The sequence below is a fragment of the Dipodomys spectabilis genome, unplaced genomic scaffold (assembly GCF_019054845.1).
Source record: "Dipodomys spectabilis isolate Male_0828 unplaced genomic scaffold, ASM1905484v1 ptg000018l, whole genome shotgun sequence".
Taxonomy (NCBI): domain Eukaryota; kingdom Metazoa; phylum Chordata; class Mammalia; order Rodentia; family Heteromyidae; genus Dipodomys; species Dipodomys spectabilis.
The window spans coordinates 22,091,356-22,101,434 of record NW_024870695.1 but is presented as its reverse complement, the minus strand read 5'-3'; the positions used below and the strand labels follow the sequence as shown (position 1 = coordinate 22,101,434).

The window sequence follows — 10,079 nt, the reverse complement described above, 5'->3', positions numbered from 1 at the left end:
GACGCTAAGCCACATGGGTCCCATCCCATCCCTCCTCCTTATATAGGATCCAGCACAGGGACAGCTCCCCCTTCCTGCTCAGCCTCCCTCCCCCCCCCCAGCCTCTGCTGTGGATTGGTGGAAGCTGGCCCCTGCTGTTGCCTAGGCAACCACTTAAGCCAGAGAGTGGCAGCCCCAGGGGCTATTGTGCTGCCCTGGGCCCCCAAGGGGAGCAGATCCGGCACCCTCCTCCCCTGACTCTCCTTAGGAGACCCAGCAAGGCTAGTTCTTCCTCTCCTGGGAAGTTTTAGGCTCTCTGAAGGACAAACTTAAAAGCTCCAAGATCACTGGAAATCACAGGCCCCAGGGTCCCTAGGCCCCTCTCCCAGCCCCCCAGGCCAGGCGTCAGCCCTGGCACAGAACACACTTGGCAGTGTCCACGGTGAGCCAGCTGCAAAGGAAGGGCCTGGAAGAAGCAAGGAAGAGATGGCTCCAACTCCCATCCCTCCCCCACTTCCATTTTGGGGTGAGCTGGCTGTCCAGAGAAGAGGATAAGGATCTTGAATAGGACCCCACAGGGGGTAGCTGGGGTTATTTTGTGTCCTGTGTTGAAGGAAATTCCTAGCACGTTCTGGAGAGGGTAACAGACTTTTAGGAAAGCTCCACGGGGGCTATGACAACACACACACACACACACACACACACACACGCCCAACCCCTCAAGGTGAGCCCATGGTATGGACAGGCTACCTTCCAGGGCAGTTGGCCCTCACTATTGGTAGGCAGCCTGCCATCTTGCCTGAATCTAGGCAGGGACCTGAGCCTTTGAGGCTAAGCTCCCATTTGCCCTTCCGCTTCCTTCCTCTTTTTTCTTTTCTTTTCCTTCTTTTATTCTTGTGCTGGTCCTGGGGCTTGAACTTTTGCTCAAGGCTTGCACTCTGCCATATGAGCCACAGCTCCACTTCTGGCTTTTTGGTGTTTAATTGGAGAGAAGAGTCTCATGGACTTTCTTGCTTGGGCTGGCTTTGACCTCTGATCCTCAGCTCTGAGAAACTATGATTACAGGCATGAGCTACAGGCACCTGGCTGCTTCCTTCCTTGTTTACATCTATCTCTAGATGTGGCACCTGGTCTCTATCGATTCCCCTTCTTGGAATATTTCTGTCTAATTTCAACCTTTTTCCTTCCCAAAGTCCAAGGAGACATGCAGCAGACCTTGTACCCCAGTCTACCCATAGGGAAACTGAGGCAGGGTGCTAGGTTATAGCCTCAGTTGGGTGATGCAGAGGAGGGCTTCAGAAACAAAGACAATGGTGAGGCCTGGAATACAGTGGTAGGTGAGCAGCATGGGCACAGGTGGGTGCCATCCAGGCCTAGCTCTTACATGGAGGCACCTGGATTTTCTCCAGCCCCTTGTGGGAGAGGCGCCTTTAAGTCTGATGAGACCTGGCTCTGAGTTTCTCTGAGGCTGGATTGGGGGGTGGGGGGGTAGTGCCTTTTACATCTCAGGGCCCAGCTCAACAAATTGGTTTCTGCCCCTCTCTAGTGCACAGAGACCCAAACAGCCCCACCTCTCTGTGGAGCCTGGGGGAGGGAGGGAGGGAGGGATAAATTGGGTCTGGCACCAGCCTCTTCCGGTGGCAGAGCTAGAGCTGTCGGATCAGTGGCTTTGCCTCCCAGCTGACCCAACTCTCATGCCTGGTTCTCCCTCAGCCTCATCTACTACCCCTTGCCCACTGGCTGCACGCCTGCCCTTCCTGGGAGCCACACTGTGTCTCAACCCAGCAAGTCAGAGCCTCCGTGCAGCCGGATGGCCCGGGTTCCAGCACTGGTGCACCAAGTTCATCCAGAGGAGCGTGACCCGTCAGAGAACCCCTGGCACAGAAGATTTGTCTGGTGGTTGTATTTCTTCACTCCTCAAAACTACAAGGAGAGTTCTGCTTGACTTTGCTTCCCACCCTACCTGCCCACCACCCCCGTGAGGGTCTTTTCTGGGAACTATCTCCATTGGATAAGGTATCTCAAGAACTGTAAAAAGCAATTGGAAACTACCAAGCTTGGGGCAGAAGGAAGGATGCGCGCGCTCTCTCTCTTCCCCCTCCCTCCCCCTCCCTTCCCTATCCCCCTCCCTCCCCTTCTTCTCCCTCCTCTCTCTCCCCTCTCCTCTCTCCTCTCTCCATTGAGACTTGAATTTATGGCTTCATCCTTGCTTGTCTGATGCTCTCCCATTTGAGCCATGCCTCCAATCCAGCTTTTGGTTGGCTATTTTGAAAATAGAGTCTCAAGGACTTTTCAAACCTTGATCCTCTGGATCTCTGCCTTCTTAGTAGCTAGGATTACGGTGGGGGTAGGGGCACTCAGCAATTTTTTTTTTTGTCTTGTCATGTCATGCTACTGAGAAGCATATTTCTGAAGGGGACCCTGGGAGCATTTTGGCGGGTGAATCTGACTCTCCTAACAGGCCCTTCACAGGAAGGGAGTCATGGGAAGAGGTGAGGCCTGAGCTGTGAAAGTAGCTGAGGCACATCACAGGAAAGGTTGGTTCTCAAGCAAATAAAGCTGCCCTGGTCCATTGCCCTCCCGATCTTAAAGGCCTCATTGAAGATATTCTTTTCTGACTGAAGTGTTTAAACATTCTAATAAAATATATCCCTCAAAAACAATCACACACAAAAAACCTGTCAGACAGGGTAGGAAGCCCCCCTCGGACATGGCTGGCTTTCCCCCCAGCTCCTCAAAAGCAGCCAGGCCTCTCATTGTCATCGTGCAGAGAGGCGGCAGCAGAGTGTGTGTGTGTGTGTGTGTGTGTGTGTGTGTGTGTGTGTGTGTGTGTGTGTGTGTGTGTGTGTGTGTGTGTGTGTGTGTGTGTGTGTGTGTGTGTGTGTGTGTGTGTGTGTGTGTGTGTGTCCTGCTCTGAGGAGATAGCCCCACGGGGCCCACATGCTGCTTCCCCAGCTCTAGCCCCCTTTCCAGCCACCGAAGGCCTTTCAGAGCCTGTCATGCTTTCCTCCAGGGCGTGGCCACCCCATGGGAGAGGCCCGCATGTGGGGTGTCCTGAGCATCCTGTCCAGCTATGCTCCCCATGGAATGGCGACCACAATACCTCATGTACACACACACACAAATAAATCAGGGGAGGCTGGAGAGTGAAACACAGCAGCTGCTTCAGTGAGTGAGTGAAGAGCCCCTCTAGCCCCGTCTCTATCCCCAAACCCATCTCAACCCCTCACCCCTTGTTCAGATTGTGGAGAAAGGTGGGCTCCTCTGCATGCTTACTATGCATCTGTTATGCTCTTTCATGCTTTGGGGAGAGTAAATACTAGGTTTGCTTGGGTCACTGTCATATTCCAAGAACAAGCACTTAGGTTTGGTGAGGTGCCCTATAAGTATTTGCTAGTGCAGACACAGATTTCTTGAGGGGCTGGGTAGGAGACTGTTTGCCAATGAGCGAAGCAGGGGAATAAGGATTTCTTCAACCCTTGTCTGAGGGGGGTGGTTTTGGTATTGTGGTCTCCCTGCTTGCCTCACTCTCCCTTCCCTAAGCCACACACAGATCCCTTAGCCAGGCCCCAGCCTCAGTCTTTCTCTTCTGAACCCCCCCACCCACCCCCTTGCCTGCCTGTGCACCTAGGAGACCCTGCTCTGTTCCCAAGCAATCCACCAAGCCTCCGCCCCTGTGCATTTGCCCCTCCCTCTCCTTCCCCCTCCTTCCTCCCCCACCCCCACTTTCTGCACAAACAAGCTCAGTACCGCTGGAAGAATTGTGGGGGTAAACAGAGCTTGGAGAGCGGAGGTGAGGGGCACAGCTGGTCCTGCCGAGAGCGAGCTGTGGAAATCCCCAGGAGAAACCGCTGGTGACCTGGGGCTCAGGACCCAGGAGCATGGGGCTGGAAGGACCAGAGACAGGTAAATGAGATGCCGGGCGTGGGGATGGAAGTCAGAGGGACGGAAGGAGCAAGAGACAGGTGAGGCCTGTAGACACACATGGGAGGAGGCTGAAGCAGGAAATGAATAGGAGAACTGGGCTTCGGCGTGGGGGAGGGGGGAAGCAAGGGGGGGGGTCTCCCATCTTTAGCAGGAAATCAGAGGCAAGAAATGAAAATCTAAAGACACTGAAAGGATGAGTCAGGGGGTTGGGGCCCAAGCAGGTAGAGGGTCCTCACCCTAGATCCACCACAAGCCAGTGGAGTCACCTGGCCCTAGGGACTCAATTTCCCGATCTGAATATTGGGGCCACGCAGCTGCAGCGGTGAGGTCCATGAAGAAAGTTGTTCTGGCTTAGGAAAGAGAGGAGCTTAGTGGCAGGCCCTCCCACAAGAGGGGGTAGCTGTTATGTGGAGCTGAGCAGCTGCTGGGAGACCCGTTGGCTCCAACTCACCCAGCACACTTGTTAAAGGTGCAGTTGTTCAAGCCCTACGCCGGTCCCTGTGTGTCCGCAATGATGAAGACCCATGCGAGCAATGCAGCCCCCACCAAGATCTTCTTCCCACCGTGTGGGCCAGTGGGGTGGGCTGGGGGTGAGATTTCCACGGCCACAGAGACTGTCCTGAGTTACCCCACAGAGCGGGGTTGAGCACAAAGACTGCAGTTAGGTAGGAGCTGCTGCTGGGCCTGGTTAAGAACAACTTTAACCCAGCCCTTGGATCTTCCTAGTTGGCCAGCCACCAGTGACTCTGCTGCCCGCACCCAATGGGAGTGGCCCGGGCCAAGAGTTTGCAGGCCCCTGGTTGGAGATCCCGGAGCGGTCACCGTGTGTAGCTGGCATCGCCCCTGTGATCTACTACAGCGTCCTCCTGAGCCTGGGGCTGCCCGGTGAGTGGGAGCTGGAGGCGGTGATCGGAGGCTCAGCCAGACACCGGACCCTTCTCCTCAGGAGACCCCGATCCTCAGTGGTGCCCCTCTCAGAGACTCGGGATCATAGGTTCCAGGTCTCCCTTGGCCTTTACAGGGTATTCTGGCTCACTGGGGGAAGTAAAGTCTAGGGGAATAAATGTGAGAGGCTAGGATTTGAGGTCCTCAAAGCTAAACACAAGGTTAGCCCCCCCCCCACCTTTCTCTGCAGCAGTGAGGTTTTGGATGGCTGAGTTCACATACAGTCATGCATAGATCCATGCAGTGGATCCATCCCTAAGTGGCCCCACTGCCTTCTGGGAGCAGGATTTGGGTGGGACAGGGGTTCAGGTAAGGTGGTCCAACTTAGAGATCTCCTCCAAACTGGCAAATAAGCTTGTGCCTGTGTCCAGAAGGGCCTGTGTCCTGCGGGTCATGGAATACCCGGAAAGGACAGAGAAGTCCCCAGCAGGAAGATACTGATGTGTGAACTGACCCGGGTGGCCAGCCTGGCTCACGGCCTGGCGTGTGGATAGACAGGACAGGGCTGAGCTGGTTGGCCAGATGGGCAAAAGAGATATTTTGTTTTAGTTTTAGCAGTCCTGGTGTGAAACCCAGGGCCTCAGGCATACTGGCAAGTGCTTTACCACTGAGCCCCAAGTTGTAGTACTGTATGTATGGGGAGGTGGGTGTGGGTATAGTGAGGCTTGAACTTGAGGCCTGGGTGCTGTCCCTTAGTTTTTTCACTCAAAGCTAGTGCTCTACCACTTGAGCCACAGCGCCACTTCCGGTTTTCTGGTGGTTTATTGGAGGTAAGAGTCTCACAGACTGGCTTCAAACCATGATCCTCAGATTTCAGCCTCCCGAGTCATTAGGCTTACAGGTGGGAGCCACCAACGCCCAGCTCCAAGGTGGGTATTAAGAAGGATCTGGAAGCCAGGTGCCGGTGGCTTACACCTGTAATCCTAGCTACTCAGGAGGCTGAGATCTGAGGATTGTGGTTCAAAGCCAGCCTGGGTAGGAAAATCCCCACCAGAAAACCAGATGACACTGTGGTTCAAGTGGTAGAGCACTAGCCTTGAACTGAAAAGCTAAAGGACAGGCCCAGGCCCAGAGTTCAAGCCCCATGACAGAAAAAAAGAAAAGGAAGGAAAAGAAAAAAGAAAGAAAGAAGGAAGGAAGGAAAGAAAGAAAGAGAAAAGGAAAGAAGGAAAAGAAGGATCCAGAAAGAGAAGTCATCAACACTGGGTTTTAAGAAGGATCTAGAAAGAGAAGTCAGCACTGTCCCCCACCCCCACCCCAACCCAGCCTGGGCAACTGTGGGGAGGAGAATCTAGCGTTTACCTGTCTCTGACCTCTCCCCTCCTTGTCTCTGGTCGCCATCAGTCAATCTCCTGACCACAGTGGCCTTGGCCCGTCTTGCTGCCAGGACCAGGAAGCCCTCCTACTACTACCTTCTGGCACTCACGGCCTCAGACATCGTCACGCAGGTGGTCATCGTATTTGTGGGCTTCCTCCTTCAAGGAGCCGTGCTGGCACGCCAGGTACCCCAAGCTGTGGTGCGCACAGCTAACATCCTGGAGTTTGCCGCCAACCATGCCTCGGTGTGGATCGCTGTCCTGCTCACGGTCGATCGCTACCATGCCCTGTGCCAGCCCCTGCACCATCGGGCCACCTCGTCCCCAGGCCGGACCTACAGGGCCATAGCCACAGTCTTCAGTGCTGCCCTCCTGACTGGCATCCCCTTCTACTGGTGGCTGGACGTGTGGAGGGACGCAGACCCCCCCAGCACCATGGATGAGCTCCTCAAGTGGGCTCACTGTCTCATCGTCTATTTCGTGCCCTGTGGGGTTTTCCTGGTTACCAACTCAGCCATTGTCCTCCGACTCAGGAAGAGAGGCCAGCGTGGGGCACAAGCCTGGAGGAGCAAGAGCACCGCCATCCTCCTGGGGGTCACCTCGCTCTTCGCCATCCTTTGGGCACCCCGGATCTTCGTCATGCTCTACCATTTGTACGTGGCCCCCGTCCACCGGGACTGGAGGGTCCACCTGGCCTTGGATGTGGCCAATATGGTGGCCATGCTCAACACGGCAGTCAACTTCGGCCTCTACTGTTTTGTCAGCAAGACTTTTCGGGCCACCGTCCGACAGGTCATCCATGATGCGCACCTGCCCTGCACTCTGGGGGCACGGCCAGAGGACATGGGAGTGGAGCCTGTGCTGAAGCAAGTAGGACTCCCCCAAAGAGACAGCAATGTAGAAGAGGGGCTCCAGCCGGGGGGCCTGGAGAGCTCAGGACCACATGTACGGGCACTTTAGTAGTGGTACCCAACAAAACGTCACCTAACCCCTCCTTTGCAACCTGGGGGAGAGGGAGAGACTCCCCATTTGGACGTGGCTCCCTGGCAGAAAGAACAACGTAGCTGGCTCTTAGATTAGCTTCACCTTGATTTCTGTTTCCTGGTTGGGGGCGGGGGGGAGAGTTACAAGCTCTGCGGGCACAAGCTGGTTGAGACGGGGGGGTGTCTCTTGTTTGAGGGGTGTTTCCCCTGGCACATGATGAATATTAATGTTGGTTGAAGTAATGAATTAATGAATGAAATGGTTGGTGGGTGGATGGAAACCATTTCCAGTCCAGTCCCTTTCTTGAGCTTACCTTTTAGTCTCCAATTTAGTGTCTTCTCTGGCTCCCAGTGGCAAAGTGGGAAGCCAAAAAGACAAACATCTGCAGGTTTAGAGGCCCTTCCTAGGCCAGGGAGCCAGCATGTTTGACTGAGCAGTGGGAGACGGCTCACTGGGTGGAGCAGAAGCCCCCAGGACAAAAGGGAAGCAATTGTCTCAACACAGACTGGATGTGCCCAGTCCTGTTTGGCCATCCTCAGGGAGACACACCCCCCTTAGTGTTAGCCATGCTGGTTGGATTCTGCCTTGCCTCCTGCTATGGAGTCATACCTAGTTCCTGGAGTCCGCCACAGAGTCTGGGGTTGCAGACTCTGGGCTGCCATTGAGGTGAAGAGGTGGAATCAGCCTGGAACACCGGCGGCGAGGACTTGGTTGAGGGCAACCCCTGAACCTCCAGTCCACCCGCCAGACACACACTTTCCTTTGTGATGGGGGAGGAGATGGCTACCTGGGCTGTCTCTCCTCAGCCTCTCTAGGCCCTTCCTTGCCCTGGCCTGGGGACACAGCTGGGAGAGCTTAGCAAATGGAGCTCCCACCTGCTCCAGGTCTTGGGTAAACACATTAGCTGGAGAGCTGGGGCCCCTTTCTGCTTCGCAGTCCAGGTGAGCTGACCTTTTTCCTGAATGGCAGGTTCAGGCCCAGCCCCCAGCCCCACTGGGTGGGAAAACCCAGGCCAAAGAGCTCATGTGCACTGGGCACACAGCTGGAGCAGAATAAATGCTCAGCTTGCTCCACTTTTCACGCATCCTGACAGAGGGTTTCAGCTACTGCTCAGAAGATAACATGAATCCCCAGCTTCTAAGCCACAACTCTCCAAAAGCAAAAATATTGTTCCCAAGTGTGTCACAAACACACACAGTGACACACCCTGACCTGAACTGATGAGGCGATTTCAAGTCTTCACTATGGCCCATAGTGAGTATCTGTAGTTCTGCTCTCTGGGTGTATCAGGCTGTGTGTGTGTGTGTGTGTGTGTGTGTGTGTGTACATGCACCCTTAGCCATACCCTACTAGAGTATACTAGAGTAGCTCTCCTACAGAGCATAAGGCCACATAGCACCTTCCTCTACTCTGGAAATACTGTGATTGTCAAGGCACAAGTGTTTCTGATGACAGGGACCTGTAAGAACACCTGCACAGGCTCTAGGTTGCTTGAAGGGGTGAGACATGGAGACTCCCCGGCGCATGCGCAGGTGTGGCTTGGATGGGCATGGTTATGGGTCCCAGGGTGCATGCGCAGAGGTATGCTGGGCCATGCAGGCAGGAGCATTGGGCTGTGCTTAGGAGCAAGGAGGTGTGAATAGAGGCAGCCAGGGAAGAAGCCCTCAGGGAGGGGGTGGTGCTGCCCAGCCCAGTCACTTGGCTTGCAAAGAGCCAAGTCCACCCACACAAAGAGGCCCTGGGAAAGAAAGCAAAAGCTGTCTTTTGAGACAGAACCAAATGGAATACTGGGTTGCAGGCCTTCTGCCTCCTCTGTGAGAAATCCCACTGAGGCCATGGGTGGGGGGGGGGCATCAAGGCCTTGGCCGGATGCTCTTTCCACTGCCTGACAGGCTGTCCCTCAAGAGTCCTGTCCCTGGACACTGGTGAGACCAGTGACTCCCAGCAACCCTTGGGAAGGCACCTGTGAGGCTGGTAGTTTTATGTCCGTGTCTTCTAACAGCCTGTGTACCAAGTAATGTATCCGTGTCACAGACAGGAAACTGAGGCACAGAGAAGTTAAATGGTAGTCTATAGCCCCGAAGCCGATCGAGGACAATGACTCCCCCCCATCCATCTCAGGTATAGAAGACAAAGGAAGGACATTCTCAGGATGCTTTGCATGGCTTAGAATATTCTAGTTTCCAGCTTAGCTGACTGGGCAACAATAGCCTATCTCCCTAATGAAATGTATTAGTGTCTGAGTACACCGGGTGGTACCTACAGTCCTGGCTATTCTGAAGCCTGAACAGGAGGATGCCTAGAGCTCAGGAGTTCAAGACTAGCCTCAGCCACATCATGAGAGCCCATCCCAAAATATATAAACAAACAAACTGCTTTAGATAAGTTTCTTTTCACTTTTCTTTCTCTCCCCCCCCCCCCCCGCCCCTCTTCCCCCTTTGGCCTTACAACGGGGTTTATACTCAGGACGTTGTGTTTATTTCATTTCTCAGAGCTTCTCATTTTCCTTTGTTGTTTCCAGTCCTCCCCCACCCCCCAACCGCAGCTGTCATTCTGTGTCCGGACTGCATTATCACAACCTCAGCACGTGCTTGGATTTCTCTCCGATGGGTACCCAGCATGCCTCACAGGAACTCACTGACTCACCGGTCGCCTCTGCCCCTCTGACTTCCAACATACTCCAATTTCCCCCCTTGAGGGAACTCTTAAAACTCCTCCCCTCCCGGTTTTTGTTTGATCTTAGCACATTCTGCAGTAACAAAATACAAGAGCCTGGGGAACTTAGAATTTTATTTGGCTTACCATCAGAAGGTTACAAAGTCCAAAGCAAGGAGAGAAATGAGACAGAGGAGGTATGCCAGCGTGGGTCTCCTTTCTTATAAAGCCCCTAGCCTCATGACTTATTTGGTCCTAAATAGGACTGTGGGG

At 54.3% G+C, this 10,079-nt stretch overlaps 1 protein-coding gene across 1 annotated transcript; it reads left to right on the top strand.

The window, feature by feature from the left end:
* Positions 1 to 3,845: 3,845 nt before the first annotated feature.
* Positions 3,846 to 7,127, top strand: Gpr142 (G protein-coupled receptor 142). The gene is made up of 3 exons (XM_042670904.1): positions 3,846 to 3,885; positions 4,633 to 4,791; positions 6,196 to 7,127. The coding sequence occupies exons 1-3, from the start codon at positions 3,861 to 3,863 to the stop codon at positions 7,125 to 7,127; spliced, it is 1,116 nt and encodes a 371-aa protein (XP_042526838.1). The 5' UTR covers positions 3,846 to 3,860.
* The last annotated feature ends 2,952 nt before the right edge of the window (positions 7,128 to 10,079 follow it).